This window comes from Lagopus muta, chromosome 14 (assembly GCF_023343835.1).
Source record: "Lagopus muta isolate bLagMut1 chromosome 14, bLagMut1 primary, whole genome shotgun sequence".
NCBI classification, from domain to species: domain Eukaryota; kingdom Metazoa; phylum Chordata; class Aves; order Galliformes; family Phasianidae; genus Lagopus; species Lagopus muta.
In genome coordinates this window covers 4,612,221-4,632,256 of record NC_064446.1, presented here as the reverse complement: position 1 = coordinate 4,632,256, position 20,036 = coordinate 4,612,221, and the positions used below count along the sequence as shown (strand labels likewise).

The window sequence follows — 20,036 nt, the reverse complement described above, 5'->3', positions numbered from 1 at the left end:
CACAATATATTATTGTCCAAGAAATCTGAAGGAGCATTCAGAACAGGCAAGATCAGGCTATTCAAACACATTTATAAGTGCAGCAGATCAAATGCTTCTGAGATGGCCATTCAGATAGAGCATGATATTCACTGGTGACAACAGTAATGGCAGCTATACTTGTCCCTGGGGAGCCAGTTACTTTATGTTAAGGGTCACACAGCAGTATTTCCAAAAGAGCAATAAATGCAGCTAACTGTTTCCAGCCAGATTTCTATAATCTTTGACAACACTGAAAATGCCCATTTTGACAGAATGCACTCCTTTCTTGGAACAGATATGTACTTTTAGAATAATATGTTTAAAAGAGAAAACCCATCTTAAAGGCCTTTCTGGAAACCTAATAAGGAACTTACCACTAGCTCCCCTCTTGTCTTTCATTAGTGATCATAGGAGCTCTTCCAGGAGTTGCGTCTTTAATTTTCTGCACTGTCCTCTTTTCTGTCATCTCCATTTGTGCACAGAAAAACTGAGAGGTGGACAGAGAAGAGTAAAGTTAATAAAAATTCCAAACAAAATGCAACACAAGAAACCAGACTCAGAGGATCAGGGTGCACTAACAAGTGTGTATGTCCTCTGTGCTGTTTGCTTCCTCACTCCATAGTTACTAAAACTGCCTGAACCACTGTGCCAATGTAGGGATGTATGATGACATTTTCTTTCATAATGAAGACCAAAGTACTGTGGGTTTAAGCTTGGATTTGTGTTTGTAGCTGTATATGTGTGTGTTTTTAACAGAGAATCCTCATTACACTTTTGTTGTTTACTCCTGCAGACCTATTTCACTGTTTTTGCACTGCTGGAGAACCAAGCATTGAAATCATATCACTGTTCAGACCTTAACAGCAGCTGCTGAAAGGAGAACTACCTGAAGTCACCTGTAACAAATGACTGTAATAACCACTTCTCCTCCTGTCTGTTATTAGGTATATTGCACAAAGGCAATGGAGAAAATCAGTTTCTAAATCAGCAGCCAGCTGTGATAACCAGCATTATGGGGAATGGGCGCCGAAGAAGCATATCCTGTCCTAGCTGCAATGGTCTTGCAGAAGGAAATAAGCTTTTGGCCCCTGTAGCACTGGCAGTGGGAATTGATGGAAGTCTCTTTGTTGGAGATTTTAATTACATTCGGCGTATCTTCCCATCCAGGAATGTTACTAGCATACTGGAGCTGAGGTAGGTGTTGGGACTCCGATTCCGTAGCCTGTGCTTAAATCAGCCTTTACCATTGTTTTTATAATTTTGTAAAACATTATCACTGTCAACCAATTCAAATTCCAGTGGAGAAATGGGGCACAGAAATGCAGAGTTCAAAGGCTATAGCTAATCAGAGCAATGCTTATAGGGAAAGATGAAAAAACCATAGTGCACACCATCTTATTCTCTCCTGGTGGTGATTATTTGAACACAGTTTTCTTTCATTTGTGTATGTAATTTAGTTTTATTTGAAAAATGCAGAACTGACTGCCCTTAGGTATTGAGCCACAGTGATAAATAAAGAATTAACACTCTTAGGAGATTAGAAAGGAGGTTTTCACATCAATGATTTTGAGATCCACTTTCCCACTTCTTTCCCTTTCTTGTAGGTTTAGTTCTGTAGGTTGGCTAGTACAGTAGAAGTTGACATACAGAGTCACTTTGCACCATCAGAATTCTTTCTAAAATCATATCTCTATTCCTCTCAAAACATTGAGATTTTGGCACTTTTCAGGGAGGGCATGAGTGTAGAGTGTACCACTTCACCCATTTCTGTTTCATCTCCTTTTTTCGTTCCTCTGGTAGAAGGAAGAGCTATTGCTTCCAACCATAACTCATGTAACTGTTCTTTATTGTTGATACACTACTGAGTATTCGGCAGAAAGCAAATGAGAAGTGGCTTGCATTGGCTGTCCTCTGATACTTCTGCAACCCGCTCAGGCAGTAGGATCAGTGCTCTTGTAAATAACTGCAAAGCGCATTGATTGGATTTAAGTCATTAGCCTTTTTTTTTTTTAATAATATGAGCAATAACCAATACCTCTTCTTCTACTGTGCTTTTATTTTTTAATTAGTGGGGAAAAATGCAAAGTTAAAGAGCTGTTAGGGAACAGGAGGCCTAGCTCTATTTCACACCTCTCTCCCATTCATGTCATTCTGTTGATGTCCCTGTTGTGAATTCTGATTTATATAAGAGAAAAGAATCAGACTTGGGCCAAATCAACTCTGAGATCACTGACACCTGCCTACACACCATCAGGCTGACTTACTCTCCAGAGGTTTTAAAAAAGTACAGGTTAAAACAAGTAATAGATCATCCAGTGCTTTCTGATTGGCAGCTGGGGATGGACCACAAGAGGTAGCTGGTGTGGCTGTATGACCTGCTATAAACATTTCTATCAGCATACACTATAGTTCTGCATTACATAGAATATGCTGATGTTTGGGTTTTTTTCAACTAGTCCGGTTCTGCCTAGCTGTCTGGTGAATAGGACTACAGCATTATAGGTGAAGAGAAACATTTTCAAACTAGCATAGTTACTGGAAGGCATTTATGTCCATCTCACCTCCAAATGTTAGTCACTGACACAGTTTCTGAGCAGTTTCTGCAGGTCTGCAGCACTGCTAGTCTGAGAACTTTGGTTTCCACCTAGGCAGGAGACAGCTCAGACTTTTCAGAATGTGTGAGGGATTATAGGAAAGATATCAGTAAAGATGAAGATGCCTATTTTCCATTTCTGCTGTTGTCCATTTTCTCTTTTCTTTTATGAAAATCTGTTTTCCACAGTGTAGTTTCTTTAGCTTCTTCTACAACTATTAGCAATGAGCAGTGAATGTTACATTTTGAGTACCTGTTGCACAGCTGCAAATGACTTGGCACCCAAGCTTTTAGGATCTATGGTGGTATTTTTACCCCTTGTAGAGAATTCGGTAGGGTCCATTCCAGCAATCATGTACAGAAGTAGTAGTGATTCAGTGGCCATTTTAAATTCTGACTCAAATGGCTTTAATCCCCCAGCTCTTAGGCATTTAAGTATAAACTGGAGTGAGTCTGCAGCAAGTATCAAATATAACATGCAAATAGTGCTTTCATAACAATTTCAACAAAGTATATTCAACAATGAACATTGGTACTGCAAGCTGGGGGCTGTGCCTTGAGTTCTGCAGGAGTCATGCACCTTGCTCCTTTTTTCAAAGTGTATTCCTAAAAAGAAATGATAAACACAGTGCAGCACTGTGGTGTGGAGAATGGATTGACTTCCTGGAAGCAAAAGATTCTTTTGGCTTGTTTCTAGAAAGTAGACTAGGCATCAGTTAATGCTACGTATCTCCTTTGTACAGTATTTTACTGCTCACTTAAAAGATTTGGTTTTTTTAACCTAATGTTTGCTTTGATTGACTTAAATAGAATCTAGATAAGATGCTATAAAGTCTCATCCAAACTTGTCTTAAGTGCTTTTTTAGAGTCTGGGGGAATAGAAAAAAAACCTGTGTAATAGAAATTTGTTTAGAAATAGCCTGCTAGAAAACTGTTTTGACGAGAGAAGTTGCCCATAGCTGGCAGACAATATCCTAATCCCCGTGCTTCCCCATTCCCACGTTTATATTAAGAAAACTGCCAGTTCCTCTCCCTCTCAGCCCACGAGCTGCGTATATTTCCATTTGAAAACTCTTCCAGTCCTCAAGAAAGCTTTCTGCAGCGTATATGGGGGTGGGGGATGAGGGAAGGGGTATCATACCAGGGAACTAGTTGGCAAGTGGATTCTTCAGGCATTCTTCATCTGTAAACAAAGATAAGGCTAGTGCTGGATAGAGGTACCTTCTCCTATGTCCTTTTGTAAAATAAAACAAATACTATGTTTGCTTTACCATCTATTCTTCAGCTAACTGTTTGTTCTTTTTCCTTCTGTTCCCTTTCTATAAAGAAATAAAGAGTTTAAACATAGGTAAGACATGAGCTCTTTCCCATATAATTTGATATGGTTTGTTTGCTTCATTGTGTTTGCTTTTTGTGTTGTGCTTCTTGTGTAATGTTATGTTCTTCATGTACCATATATAGAAACATTTTATGTGCTAATTGTGTGTTATGAATATGATAAGCATTAGCAATTACAAAATGTAGTCAAAAAGCAACAAAACAAGTTATGACAGTAATTAGAAACTTATAGTAGAATGCAAGTATAATGAACCCCAAGCTAACTTCTACATAATCATTCCTCCCTGCTGTCTATAACTGGTCCAAATGGTTGAGACAAACTATGAGAGCAGTTCTGCAAATGCCAGAAAGTTTCACAAAAGCACCGATGAGTGGAAATAGGTCAAAAATGCACTTTCTGGACATCAGCAACTCCCTGAACAACGTCCTTACTTATAAGTTAGTTTCTGTGTCGTTCATTGAATACATTCAACAGCTGGTTGTGTGAAATCACTAGAAGGAATCACTGTATGATTTACAAGGGAGGAGTTACATTTCTGGAGGAGTACAGATTTTTCCTCTTGCCTCACGTGAGCATTAGGCTTTCTGGATGGGAGCAGCAGAGCAGCATAGAAAATACTTATGCCTTCTTCAGTGCGATACGCCTTCACCCTGCATAATACCAAGGGCAAGAACAAGAGAAGCTGTTAAAAGTTCTTCCGTACTGTTCTGTCCATGACTTTTTTAAAGGTATTCTTTGGTATCCTTCCATTTCTGCTACGTAAGTTAGATACAGAAGATAGTCTGACTAAATAATGTAATTTCCTGTTCACAATGTGTTTTGGTATATGGAGTCTAACTCCACTGAATTCTTTTATTTAGATGAATTCACAATTTGCTAATGGTTATTGGTGATGCTGGAGGCTTCTCATTTGCAACTGTAAGCTTAGTTAATTCTTCAGGTGCATAAAGATTTGCTCTGAGCAGCTTTTCTTTTTTGGTTATATTTCAAGAAAAGCTGTTGTAACACTATTTATGCATGTATGAGAAGAGCAGCAACCAGGAGCTGGTGCTGCCTGTACTTGCTATCAGGCTCCAGGCTCCCTGGAAGATGAAGTAAGGTTGCAGATTGTAACTACTATGCACACTAGGGAAGACTAGAGGAAGAGAGGCTTCTGGGCAATATCAGATGTTATGGAAAGTATTTTAAAGCAAGGTATATTCCTTCATTTCCTATAATTCAAATAAAAGATTGAAATGGTGCTGAGAAAAAAGACGCAGAAGGTGTTTAGTTGCTTAGAGGCCAGTTTGAGAACTATGCACTGTTCATTTATAAAATACATCCCTGTTTGAGGTAATACTTTCTTCAGTTTTTCTGCGACTGTGGACGCACGCCCACCAGTTGTCTTGTGCCAGAATTGTTCAAATGTGTTTTGTGGAGCATCTTCCACTGCCTGTTCCCTTACCAGGCTCAGGAGCAAAAGTGAATAGGCAAGGCTAGCAGCTGCACTGAGTTGTGCCCTGCTCTGGAACAAAAGCTATCTAGCCCACACCCTGACAAAACTGCTCTGAGGGAGATGCCAGTACACAAATACAGGACAAGCCCCATGGTCACATCAGTGCCTGCAAAAGAGAAGAGGGAGATGAGCCCACATTCCACCGTTGCTCTTGACTGATTCCTACTTTGCACTGTGCTGATAGCAGCAGGACACACCTAAGACTAGCTGTGGGCAGAAGGGAGGCAGGGGCATGCTCATGGGAGGGCAGGCACAGGCTGGCAAAATCATATCTGAACAGTACAGAAACCTTTCCTGCAGCTCACAGGGCTGCAGCAAGGGTAGAGCAGCTCCCACAGACTCTGCTGAGAGCACCCCAGTCCAGGGGAGTGCCCTGCCTTAAGCAGGCAGAAGATAGGTAAGGGCATCTCCAGCCTGTACATGCCTCTTCCCATCTCAGCAACACATTCTGGAAAAGACAGGCAGAAAACATTAAGGATGACAACACAACAGGCCCACAGCATCAGTGTGTAAGCACTGTCTGTTCTGCTGCTGTTGCAAGGCTTTGACTTAAATTTGGGTGTCTTTGCAAAGTGATGTATGACACAGCACTAGTGTCACAGTGAAATTTCTTCCTAAGTGCCAAGGAGAAGGTGTGATGAAAGTAGAGCAGAATTTCAAAACAGTGAGTAATATGCAGGTGTTTGCATGGCTCAGATACTTGGGAGTGTGAAGAAGTGGAAGGAAATATTTTGCTATGTGGCAAAGATTAAGCTTTGTTTTGGAGGGATGAGAAGGAATGTGGTAAAAGTGTAGTGAAAAGGTGCAGTCTGCTGCTGAAGATAAGGAGAGGAATTTGGAAAACAAAGAGATTGTGCTCTAATTTCAAGCATGTCACTAGTCTCCCTGTATAACCTTGTCTGCACCACTTAACCTCTCTGTGCCTCAGTTTCCTCCTCTGTAAAATGGGTCTAATACCCATCTTTATAAAGCACTTTGCAATTCGTGCATGAAATAAAACTGCCAAGTATTTTTTGTTTATTGTATATATTCATCTCTAATTTCTACACTCCTAGACTTCAGCAAATGGCATTTCCTCTGCCTATTTAAGTTTGATCAAACAAATCTCCTTCCTGCTTTCCACGGTTTTAGAACTAATTGCTATTGACCTAAAGTCCTGACATGTCACAGACTGGCATAGAGGAAGATAACTGTAAAAAGTGATATTTTGGGGCCTCCTCATTCCTCCAAATGTGCTCATGACCACAGAAACGCAGTTGTCTTTGTTACTGATAATCATCTGCCAGATGTGCCCTTACTGTACCTTCCGCGAATCTGATCAAGAAATGGCTTATGTCCATCATAACTTATCACTAAGTATCCTCACTCTTGGAGATGGGCACTTTTGCCACTTGAAACTAGGAGTGTGGATATTTGGAGGCAGATCTCTCTGGTTACTGGTAAGTAACCTTCATTATTTTTCTTCCTGTCTTCATTTGTCTTCTATGTTTTGAAACCACCATTGACCTTATTTATGCTCACCCATAGGCACCAAAGGCTTAGAAATTCAGATCATGCTTAAAATCCAACTAAATTGAGTTAAACTAGCCAGGCAAGATTTTGAAAATATTTCTGCACTGCAGTTCAGTGTGTGCGAATGTATATATATCGCTTGAGATTGACATTTCTCAATTTGCAGATGATTTGCTAAAGTAGTTCCAAAATGTGACAAGCTGTCAAAAAACATATATCTCATATGAGAAGTAGCTTCCCATATGAGCACCTGTTCTAATCTCAAACTGAGGACCAGTTTGTCAGTAACAGAAGGTTTGGAGTTAAAGTCAGACACTCGGGGTCTCTCTGGTTTTAGTTACATAACCAACTTCATCTACCGTAAATGAGATTCTTGATAAGAATGAATGAGAATGAATTTGCTTTAGGAATAAATTTGTTATGCTTCTGCCTTCTATTTATGCAAGACCACACAAATCTTGTGGCATAATATATGTAACTCAGAAGCTGACTTTTTTATCTTACTCCTATTACTTCTCCTTTCAGGAGAAGGGTGGTGTTAGCAGGTAGATATAAGCCAAAGAGAATGGACCTAAAGCACATTTGGAGAGCTAAAAAGATGAAGGAGAAAGTCCACTGTATGGTTCTGGCTTATTGGGCTTTGTTATGCAGTGTTTGGTGTAGCAAAGAGCGTGAGATTTGGAATGACAATCCTGAAACGCTGGCCGGTCCCTAACCAAGTTAAATCTTCAAACAGAACTTCTTCAGACCCCAACTCTGTATGAAGGTGTCGGACTTTCTTTCCAGATCTCAGTGTGTCTGATGAATATCTACACTCTGCGAAGTTTTTGAGTTGCTCAGCTCTTTTTGTTTTATGCTTCCTTTTTCTCTAAAGCAACAATCCTGCTCACAAATACTATCTGGCCGTGGACCCTGTTTCGGGCTCCCTGTACGTATCAGACACCAACAGCCGACGGATATACAAAGTCAAATCTCTCACTGGCACGAAAGACCTGGCTGGTAATTCTGAAGTGGTGGCGGGGACTGGAGAGCAATGCCTGCCCTTTGACGAAGCCAGATGTGGAGATGGAGGGAAAGCAGTGGACGCAACCCTAATGAGTCCTCGAGGTAACGTAATAAAAAAAGGCAGAGAAAATGACTATGTGAGGCTACACTGGATGTGGAAATAATTATCTGGCAATTAAATCACTACTTGCTTGGTAATTTTTATTCCGTGCTTTAATTACAGTGGATTGGCAAGTGTTCGTGCTTTGTTTAGTTAAGCAAACTTTATTACCCCAGCACTGAATGCCACTGAATAAGAACAGAACAGAAATTAGCAGGGTACCACTTACTCCATGAAGCAAACATGAAAACTAGAAAACAAATCACTATTTGAGATACAGTATTTTGGGAAGAAAAACCTCCCACTGTGGCATTTTTCTCTGCTTTCATATGTCGCCTTAGATGTCTCTGATTTTTAAAAAACAATTTTAAAAGTGATGTAGAGATTTGGGAGACACATTGCTGTTCAAGTTCTGGATTAATCAGGTCTATTGCCAGGTGTTTCAGACACCTTTGTTTCTTTCTAATGGTTGAAAGTAACTAGATGATAGTAGAAGCGAAGAAAAATGAATAAAAACAAGAGGTCCTGTTCTTTGTTTAGGTAATAGTTTCTGTTTATATGTACAAAGTATGTTAATGGGACAGAACAGCCCTACACAGTGGTTGAGAAGATAAAGCTTCCTCTTCTCCCCCTCAACAGTACAATGAGTACTGCTGCAACCAGTGTAAGGCAGAAAGCTTAGATGAGTATTTCACTTTCAGACCAAGAACTGAGCTAGGCATTGCACCAAATTAAAGCAGGAAAGCCAAGTGAGAGTATGCCTGCCCTCCTTCGTGACAAGCAGCAGCGTCATTCTGTGCCTCCAAGAATTCCCTTTTCATTTTTCTGTGCCTTTCCTCTTCAAGGATTTACAACTTGGAAGGCAGGAAAAGTAAACAAACACCGCCATCTTTAAACTTGTTAACATGATTAATCCTACCTTGAAGCTAGAAGCTTCACTGACGCCTATTTTTCATACTTGCAGGAATTGCAGTGGATAAGTATGGACTCATGTATTTTGTTGATGCCACTATGATTCGAAAAGTGGATCAGAATGGAATTATATCAACTCTGCTGGGCTCCAATGACCTAACTGCTGTACGACCTCTGAGCTGTGATTCCAGCATGGATGTCAGCCAGGTAAACTCCTACGTTTTTTTACTTCTCAGCCTTAGAAGAGATGGGCAACTGTTTTGGATGACTTCCTGGCCACTTAAGAGATACATTATTTATTGCAAGATGATAGCATGTTTGATTCATTATTGAGATGAATGAACTATCCTTTTACTGTGGTTAATGCAGGTTATTTATGCAACAATAGTGAAATAAGGTTGAGATAATGGAAGTAATTGTCTTAATTGCCTGTTTTTCTGTAATTATTGTAGAGTTTCCACAATGTAGCATTCATTCTTTGCACCGAAACACAATTCGCCAAAGTTACCATTGCACATAGCTTTAATATTTCCAAGAAAGAAAATGATTGTTTGAAATAGTTGCAGTTTCATGATTTGCGCTGATAAACCCCTCACTAATTTGCTGTTGTTACACATGGAATTTTAAACACTAGAAGTGTACTTTTCAGTTATGAGTTTTACAGTAATAATTTGTGCAACTCATAGGTACGGCTGGAGTGGCCTACTGATCTCGCTGTCAATCCCATGGACAACTCACTTTATGTCCTAGAGAACAATGTTATTTTACGGATCACAGAAAACCATCAAGTTAGCATTATTGCTGGACGCCCCATGCACTGCCAGGTTCCTGGTATAGACTACTCTCTTAGCAAACTGGCTATTCATTCTGCACTTGAATCAGCCAGTGCCATTGCCATCTCACACACAGGAGTTCTTTACATCAGTGAGACAGATGAAAAAAAAATTAATCGGCTACGCCAGGTAACTACCAATGGAGAAATATGCCTTCTTGCAGGGGCAGCTTCAGACTGTGATTGCAAAAATGATGTCAACTGTAATTGCTATTCTGGGGATGATGGGTATGCCACTGATGCCATCTTAAATTCACCATCTTCCTTAGCTGTGGCCCCAGATGGTACCATCTACATAGCTGATCTCGGAAATATCCGCATTAGGGCTGTCAGTAAAAACAGGCCCATTCTTAATTCTTTTAACCAATATGAAGCTGCATCTCCAGGAGAACAGGAGCTGTATGTCTTCAATGCTGATGGGATTCACCAGTACACTCTCAGCCTTGTTACCGGGGAGTACTTGTACAATTTCACCTATAGCAGCGATAACGATGTCACGGAGGTGATGGACAGCAATGGCAACTCCTTGAAGGTCCGTCGGGATGCCAGTGGAATGCCCCGCCATTTACTGATGCCTGATAATCAGATTGTCACGCTGGCTGTTGGCACTAATGGTGGACTCAAACTAGTCTCAACGCAGACCCTGGAACTTGGATTAATGACTTATAATGGAAACAGTGGTCTCTTAGCAACGAAGAGTGATGAAACAGGATGGACAACATTTTATGAGTAAGAATGTTTTTGGATATATTAAGCGTACTTTTATTTTTCAAACGGTAGTGATGGGGCCCTGAAGTGATCCCACTGAAATTTGTTGTAGGTTTTTCACTGATACCGAATAAGGCCTTTGCACCTCAATCTATTATGATGCTGGACATAATTAAGTGGCTGCTTGATTTCATCGGTTTTGCCGTGTCCTTTAGGTGGGTACGGAACCACCTAAACTCCTGCCCATAGTTTGAGGCCAGTGAGGAAGTTTACTACCTCCAGCACGAAGGACTGTGTGCGACATTCAGAAACGTGCTTTTGTTTTGCCAGCTTGGGCCCCTGTTCCCAGTCGCCAGCAAGAATGCAGATAATTTGAATCCAAGCCAGCCCCCAGCAATCTGTGGCTCCTACTGAGTTGCCTGTGTCTATAAACCTTAATACCATGGTTTCTTTCTTTTAGAGCTCAAATTATCTTTCTATTCAGGCTCATATATTACTCATGGTTGATAAAATGTTGATTAACTTTACTGATTGTTCATTCTTGAGACAAGTGAGGAAATTACATCCCCAGCTATCTGTCAGACCCCTGTGTAACTCACATAATTTGTTGATAACCCAAGAGCACATTGGTGTTCATGAGCGCATAGATTAAAAAGCCAGAATGTTCTCTTTAGATGGAATTCATCAGATGAGGTTCAAAAGCATATTAAGAATCTAGAAAAAACAGTCAGTTTTCTCTTTAATAATTTCCATATTTTTAGTAGTCTTATTGCCATTTATTGACCAAAACCTTTTTAGAATGAAGCTAGATGGAATATTGTAAATGTATGTATGACTTCTGAGTATGGTAAGTCTGATGCCTCTATTTTTTTTTTTCAGGGAAGTAACTGTTTATTACTAAATGCCATTTCTCAAGTTACCAGCTAGAAAGTATAAACAGGATCTTATGTTTGACTTTAAATTGTAGCTTTATTTTTAAGGTTACAGAATGGTAATAATGCACACCTTTTTTGTTTATTAATGCATTCAGCTTGGCCAACATTTTTTTTGTTTTTTAGAGAAAACTAACGCAGGATTATAAGGAATGGTGTTCAGTCTGCTCAAAATACATCGAAATTAGCATTGCTCATCAGGGCTTTCCCCACTATGCCTTTTCCTTGCAAAGGAAGGCAGTGCCCTCTCGTGGTCCTCCTCTAACGTGGCCCTGGAAATTGAACAAGCCCTGGTTTTCACAAGGACTCGGTAGAGATCCGAAGGTTTTTGCTCCTTAACATTTTAGCAAGGGTATTTCTGTACCAGGCGTTAGTTAGGAAAATAATCCAATTATTTTATTGCTCGTTTGTATAGCTGTGCCCAAACAATTCTCACAGAATTCAGTTTGTTGCATGTATCAATGTGTGCACGTCTATAAGCAAGAACACACACACACCAACTATTTTAATGTACAGTGAATACAAATATGCAATGAAACTGTGCTCTAACTGGAGTAACAGAAGCTCCGTGACTTCAGTGTATCCAGAATCCACCTCAAGTGAAGACACTCAGATGGCCTTATCAGATCTCATTCATCCAGCCTGATGCTGTGTCGTGCTGTGATGTGTATTAGCTGCGTCCAGCAAAGGCACAATAAGTCCCAGAGTGATCAGTATATTTTTATATTGCCAACTTTTTTTTTCTAACTTGATGAGAATCAGGTTTGTGTCATGAAGAAGAAAGTTAGATAAGCATTTAATTCCTGCATATCTCTATTCTTATTATTCAGGTAGATGCCTGGTTTTTGTAGTCTGCTAAGCACTCGCTCTCAAGAATACATAAATTCAAAAGAAATCTCAATAATATGTCACTTCTAAATTACAGAGTACATAAAAGTTTTCTGGTTTATTTAGCTTGAATTTTTTACCTTTCATGTTTTTTTAATAGGATTTTATTGATGCAGTGCATAAAACAGTAGTGCCTCCTTTCTATACACTGGTATTGCAATCTGTATATATTATTAGGTAGAGGTTCTTTTATGCCTAGCTCGTAAACTAAACAGTCTGCAGATCATAGAGAGTACAATTGTCCTATAAGCCCTTCTTTGTTTTCTTTTTTTTTTGATCTGCCATTTTTGTTTTCAAACACTGTGACCAGCACTGGGGAAAATGCCCTGGGAGATGGAAGGGGCAAAACAGTGATTTGTAGAAATAGCATTAGAATATTTCCATTTTTCTGTTTCAGTCTCTGTACATCCTCATTCATATTTACTTTTAGGCTGTCCTTGGACTTTAAACAGAGATTTTCAGTGAGTAGCCCACAGCAATCCCTAGGAATTTTTCCTGAGTTAATTAAAAACCCAGCAATGTGAATGAGAAGTTTAAATTAATCTGTCTCATTTGCATTACCTAAAATATATCTGCTGATGGGGAATTTCACCAGCCATTTTTCTGGATATTCACCAAGCTCTACAGCTTTCTCTGAGTCTAAAGCCACTCACAAACTTTTGTAGTTTTGCCCTATGTAATATTTTCCCTTCTGCAGTATTTGGCACCTAAGTATTCTCTTCATACCTTTGCTAATCACTAGGCATGCAGAGTTGTCACATGCAGATCCTTAGGGGGTATCCCACTATTAACCTTTTAGATTTCCAAAGGTCTATTTTTGGTGCTTCTTGTTTCCCTTGCTAGGTGGATGTTTGGCTGGATCAAGTTCTCTCCTTATCTATGCCTTCTGAGCAATTTCAGTATTTCTTATAAATACTTTTATAAAGACTTAACCAAAACCCTTTTTGTAGGTTACCTAAATGTATTGTGTTTTATCCAGTATATGGTTGACAGAGTAAATATCTGTCTGTCTGTCTATCTATCTATCTATCTATTTATCTATCTATAGTAATGGGTAGAAACTTGTGGCTTTTATTAAGAAAAATCATGCTGCTTTATCTTTATTTGAACCTGAACTGCTTGAATGAACACACTATATTATTGGTTCCTTCCAGGTCGCATGATGCTTTGTTTTATTGATTTACTTCTTTGCCTAACCCTTCCGTTGGTTCTGGTAAGACTTGTTGCTCCACAGGTGATTTTTTTCCTTCCTCCTCCATATTCAGTTGAATGAGTGCAACCAATTGCAATGGATTGAAAGGCATAATTTATATTTGCGTTAACTGAGGAGCCTATTTTGTATGTTAATCTTGGAGATAGTCTGTACAGTTCAGGTCCACTTTGAGATTTCTTAATGATTTAATTGTAAAAAATCACGTTGAAAGCACCGATATTTTTTCTTCTTTGCAGCTAAACACTGACCTACAAAGAAATGATCCAGCTTTGTGATACTAAATGTTCTGCTCTTCTCTTCTCCTACTCTCAGGCAATGCAATGGATTTACCAGTTCTCTTCCAGGCTTCCCACTCCCTGGATTTCTACATCCAAAGGATGACCAGTTGGTTTCAGTCTTTACCTAAACTTTTCCCTTTATCTACACAGGACATTTTTTCTTGTCTTTCTCCTTTGCGCTTTGGTAGCGGCTGGGTGAGAGACTTGCACAAATAGAGAATTGCAGCAACTAGAGGAGTGCTGATTTTGTGTTTCAGGTCCCCATTTCTTGCCCTTAAAAGATCCAAGGGATTGCTTCTTTAGCATATGTATGCACAGAAATACAGCATACAAAAGGAAAGGGAAAAACAGAATAATTCAATTTCTGGCAGCATTCCTTCTTTGCCTCCTCCCCAGGCTTTATACCTCTAAAAAACTTAACTGCTTCTGTAAGGTCGATAACCTAATGGAGAGCCCTTTTACCTTTGTTTTTTATTTTTGTGCCTCGGGAGCACTTAATCCATCTTCTAAGGTGTATTCTGAGTGCTGACTGCTGCCCTCTGTGCAACTCCAACCTATCCCGTGCCTTAACTTCTTACCATTTATCTATATGGGCAAAAGACTCACCCCAAAAGGCAATGCAGTACCACAGATAAAACCTAAATGAAATTATTATGTTCTCAAGTTGATGTCTTTTTTTTGATCTCTTATGGCAAATTTACTCCTTGATATGTCATTTAAAGTCATACTTAGTAATTTCCACTAAATATTCAATTGCAAATGTGGAACGTAGTATCGTAATGGTGCCACATCCTTAGAGTTAAATGCAGCAATCAAAATACAGATGAATTTACTAATTATAATGGATCCACATATCACTCTGTATAACCGTAAGAATTTAATTGATTTTAAAAGAGACTAGTCTGGATTTACACTGATGGAGTTGAGATCAGTATCTCTAAAATTAATATTTCATCATCATAGACCCTTTCAACAACAGAGAAATAGATATAGCCAGGATGTTCTTGAAAATCTGTTTCATTCTGTATTTTTGCAAAAATTTGGTGCATTATTAATACATTGGGTATTGAAATGAACATATATCCTCATGCTTTTTTGCTCTTACTAACTTTTCTATTAGCTATGATCATGAAGGGCGCCTGACCAATGTAACACGTCCCACTGGAGTGGTAACTAGCCTTCATCGAGAAATGGAAAAGTCTATTACCATCGACATTGAGAATTCTAATCGGGATGATGATGTCACGGTCATCACAAATCTCTCCTCTGTGGAGGCTTCCTATACAGTTGTTCAAGGTACCAAAGTGCACTTCTCAGCACATCTCCTAACCACACACACAATTTGAGAAAGCAATTCTCAAAATATCTGTGTCATAAATACAGTCATGAGCAGGGGAAAAATGATAAGGTTTGCAAGACAAAATCCCATAGAGCTCATTCCTAAAATGACAGGTCTTCAGGACAGGTAAGAGACATTTCACAATCATACTTTGTGTCAAATACGTGTGGTCGTTTTCTGCTGATGAAAGTTAGTCCTGCTGTTACCTCTTGTGTCAGGTTCTCTTTACCCACTAATACTGCTCTCTGTACTTCACTGCAAAATCTGACTTTGCTGCCACAAAATGTAGTCTGGCTGATGAATGTTGACTGTCTATGTAAAAATCCTTGTGGAGAAAGAGGCTCAGGTACCTTTTGTGATTAGACATGAATCTTTCAAATGTATGCACTACCATTAAATAAAATGTGAAACAGCACCAGTGGATGGTCTTGTGCCCCAGTTAGCGCATGAGAGAATGGTGTAACGCCCCAAGTGTGTCCAAAAAGGTTAGCAACAAAATGGTTAAATGTTTGTGTAGATCTTCCCAGCACCACCCAAGCATTATATCTGACAAACTGAAAGCAGTCACAGTTATCAAAGACACGCTGAAAGGAATTTGATGAATGATGAGGGCTTTTAAATTAAGATAGAATGTCACTGCCGTAAGAATATCGTCACTGAAAAATAGCCTCCTCCTGACATAAACGTCAACATTTACAGACTGTTATACTGCGACATGTCTGGTTCCAAAGTCTTTCTTTCTCTTCTACCGGATGATTAATTATGTAGATGCTGTCCTTTTGTCAGACAAATATTGATGCTTTGGTGACAGTTGCCCGCTGTAGCCCTCTCTCCTCATTGTCTTAGAACAGAGCTCACTGTGTCAAAGCTGGGAGAATAGCACTGCCGTCAAAGTACTGGATTATTTTTATAACTTTCCTCAGCAAGCAGAAAGGCCGGGGTGTGATTGGCTAGTGCAGTTCTTGTGTGGCACAATGAAGAATGACAAATAAAGGACTGTGGCTGCCAGCTTGTATTGTTGGAGCCTCGTACCTTGAGGATTTAAAGCTAAACTAATTCTGTTCAAAGCGCCTGCTTGGAGACAGTTTCTAAACAGACAGGAAAAGAAGAGGAGCTTACTTGGTCACACACAGAAAGAGTCTAACAGTTGTGTGGGTTTTTTTTTCTTTTTATCCTAGAGCTTAATGTTTTATTGTTTATCCAGCAGTTCAGTTTTCAGGACTTTTTGCTCATATTAGAAATAAATTACGTGGTTGCAGTATATCACTGTGCATTTTGATTCATAATTAAGACTAAAGGGAAAATGTAATGAAATAAACATAGTATCTCTCTGCAGGCTCACTGTTACACTACTGTTCTTTACATGAATCAGTAACATCTGTAATTTCCACCATAGTACCACGTAAGTGGTAATTGCAGGCTGACTTCATTTAACATCAACAGGAGTGCAATAAAAAAGCAATCAAATTAAGCTATATGTTTTCTTTATGACTGGAGTAGCTAAATTATTTTCTTTTCGTTATTGCTGTAGATCAAGTGAGGAACAGCTACCAGCTCTGTAATAATGGTACTTTGAGAGTGATGTATGCCAATGGCATGAGTATTAGCTTTCACAGCGAACCTCATGTCCTGGCTGGGACAGTAACTCCCACCATAGGACGATGTAATATTTCTCTACCAATGGAGAATGGTTTGAACTCAATTGAATGGCGTCTGAGGAAAGAACAGATTAAAGGCAAAGTGACTGTGTTTGGAAGAAAGCTCAGGGTAAGTAGAATTACTGCAGTGGCAGCATTACAATAATGATCTTTTCTTCTGTGGGCTGACAGCTTTCCATTTGAAGAACACATCTTTTCTATTTTCACTTCTTTAAAATGTGTGAATCTAGGATTGTCTTTGGTGTGAGAATCTCTTTTATTTGAGAGGCCAGTTAAGTACGTGGAATCATCTGTAATAAGCTACAGAAATTTCATCCGCAAGAGGTTGGTAAAAATATCCAGAATATTGCTGCAAGTGAGAAAAAAAAAAGCAGCTGACCACTTGTAAAAATCCCATGTCACTCTTAACCACAGTCAGTCCTCTGAAGCACACACAGAGTTTGAGCAGTTACATTCTGCTTACCTAAAATCCCCCTACAGTTTCATCCAGTCTGGCAGACTGTCGATTCCCTTTCCTAAATGGCATGGTTGGAAAATAATTGCCATAATTACAAAGTCATAAGCATAGGAAATGAAAGACACTCCCATCATGTAAGCCATCCCCTACAAATTTAAAGATCTGCTATATCCAGATTGATCCCATTCTTTTCTCACCTACGCTCTTTTTCACCTGTTAAATATCCAAACACTCTCGTTTCCTCAGTATATGCAGTTTTGAGAGGATTTTCAGATACCAGGCAAGAAAAAATGTAGCGCTGATCCAGGTCTTGTTTATGTTAATAATTCTTTTGATATCATTGGTCATGAGATGCAATACTGTGTGTTCAAGATGACCATAATAAATGCAGTGTATTTAGCCAACTACTTGTAAAACTAAATTAGACTGGGATGTTAAATTTTGGTATTTTCCTCTTGCTTAGCATCTAATTCACGTTCTTCCCTTATTTTCACAAATCCTCAGAATATGCACATATTCGTGTGAGAGGGAAGATTAGACAAAAAATTGAATGAGATTAGCAGGTAATCCTTAATGACTAAATTTCATGGCCGCGTAATTGATTTTTGATGTGTTGACCTGCACAAATTGACTGTAAGTAGAAAATAGATCAGCTCTGCATTTTGACTAGGTGTTCAAAATAAAAATAAATAGGACTTTAAAATGAAAACTGCTGTAATCCTAACTCTCGATACTAAAAATTTAATAGAGGTACTTGTGGTAATTAAATGGAATTAAACACATCTTCGAGCTGAAACCTTGCCTGAGATGGATTCTCTTGCATCATGTTTATGCAAATGAAAACACTGCTTTATCTAGCAACACCTCAACATTTAATTGTCTGCTGTTAGTTCCTGTAACAATAATCACATATCCATTTAGCTCTTTTAAATGAAAATCACTGTGAGATTATAACAGGTTGAGTGGACTGAAAATGAAATCTGAAAACAAGGGAGAAAGCGTAGAATTTATTTGCATCTCATTTATCCGAATTCATCTTTATAAATTGTTTAGTGAATGAAATATAGCGACTGTGTTGGGAAGTGGGTGTGGAGCAGTGCTGGGCAGGGCAGCTGTGGCAGCTGTGCCAGATGCAGTGCCCAGCAGCACCAGCCAGGCCACAGGGGAACACTTAGCAGCAAGTGTTCTTCTATGGACCTGGTTCTTATGAGAACCTACTGTTAATCTCCAGTCCTGCAGTTGCTCATTAAGTGTTAGCAGGGCTGAATGTGAATGCAAGTACAGCCCCTTTGTACTGGGGACAGTACAAAGCTGGGGACAACAGTGCAGTCATTCCTTCATTGGGTCTTATTGCTTCTCATGAGCGGTACCAGACACACAAACAGGAGTGAGAAGTGGGAACCTCCTCCCCCTTAACCACCCACCACCAGTTCTCGTGCCACACGTCCAACGTCTCGCTAGTATTTTCAGACAAGGCCTGGATCAGATTTTGTTCAGAAGAGTTTCTGATACACTGCAATTAAGTGATTTATTTAGGGAGACCTTTTACTTAGGGAGACCTTTTACCAGCGCACAGAAGGGATGTTGCCCTATTGCCTCTTGTTCAGCAGCAGCGAGAGGAAGAGATGTGCACAGAAGTAGCAGAACAAAAGAGAAATGGCTTTTGAGATGATCCTCAGCCACGATATTTGCAGCAGTGTTATTAGTGTTCCCAAGAAGAGTGGGAGTTAGTCATTCTGCTTGGGTTTCTATATAATTAATATGACACCACAATTAGACTCCGTAGCTTTACTTGTTTTACAAACAAAAATGAAGTTACTGAGTTATCCAAACAGAGGCTTCTTTATTCCCCGAGTGCTGTTTATGTGGTGTAATCATTCCAAAAAACTAATATTTGGGTTATCTTTGGGGGAAAATGAAATCTAATTCCCTTTATAGTGTCTTTGGGAAAAGGGAAGATCTTTCTGAAATACTTGTTAAAAAAAACTCTGCCTATCATTTAAAAAACCAAGTTCTTTCTGTCATATCCTACTCTTTTATTTTAATGTTACAGCTACATACTTCTGAGAAGTGAAAGCTCTGTCCTGCTTCACCAAGACCTTTGTGCAGCAAAGGGCTTTGACATGTCTCCATCATGAGAACTGACCTCACGTTTACAAAAGCAGAGTAACTGGCTGAGAAAGGGCTGGTGCCAACTTTGCCTCCCAGAGCCTTGTTTCCATTAACTTGGGACAGCAGAGCATGATCCATTTTGCCAAGATGTTTTTAAAACCACGCCGTGCCTTTGCTTTGACTCACAGGAGAAGTTGTTGCTGGAAAAGCATTTGGGAAAACCTACAGAAAAGCTTTTCCTAATGATTGCCACTGAGGAAATGCAGACTGTTAAAGAGCTAAATTTTATTAATGGAAAAAATGAGGATAATGAGCGATAATTTGAAATAATTACTTCTTTACAAACACAAAATTGTATTAATTTTAAATTTGCTGTCAGTGCAACTGAATTCCTACAGAGTCGGTTGTGATGGGAATTGGGTTTACCCCTGCCAGTGAAAAGATCTCTGAATAACTTTCATGTCTGCAAGAAAGGCTCAGGGTTAATTTACATATTGTTTGATGTGCGGTTTAATTTTGGATAACAGAAAACGTTGCTTAATCAAAGCTACTGAAAAATATAAGCTGAAGAACAAATTCCCAGAAACCAATGAATACTTTCTAAGCAGTCACTGCTGTCAAATGATATCTAATTTAAAGACT

At 39.3% G+C, this 20,036-nt stretch overlaps 1 protein-coding gene across 9 annotated transcripts in view; it reads left to right on the top strand.

Annotated features, from left to right (window-relative positions):
* The window catches only part of TENM2 (teneurin transmembrane protein 2), a 1,003,091-nt gene that overhangs the window by 971,684 nt on the left and 11,371 nt on the right, over positions 1-20,036 (top strand). For all 9 annotated transcript variants that reach the window (XM_048960703.1, XM_048960704.1, XM_048960706.1 and 6 more), the window contains 7 exons: positions 966-1,215; positions 3,942-3,962; positions 7,835-8,067; positions 9,030-9,184; positions 9,664-10,538; positions 14,949-15,124; positions 16,699-16,934. In XM_048960703.1, the coding sequence (XP_048816660.1) occupies positions 966-1,215; positions 3,942-3,962; positions 7,835-8,067; positions 9,030-9,184; positions 9,664-10,538; positions 14,949-15,124; positions 16,699-16,934 (1,946 nt within the window). The remainder of the gene's footprint in view (positions 1-965; positions 1,216-3,941; positions 3,963-7,834; positions 8,068-9,029; positions 9,185-9,663; positions 10,539-14,948; positions 15,125-16,698; positions 16,935-20,036) is intronic.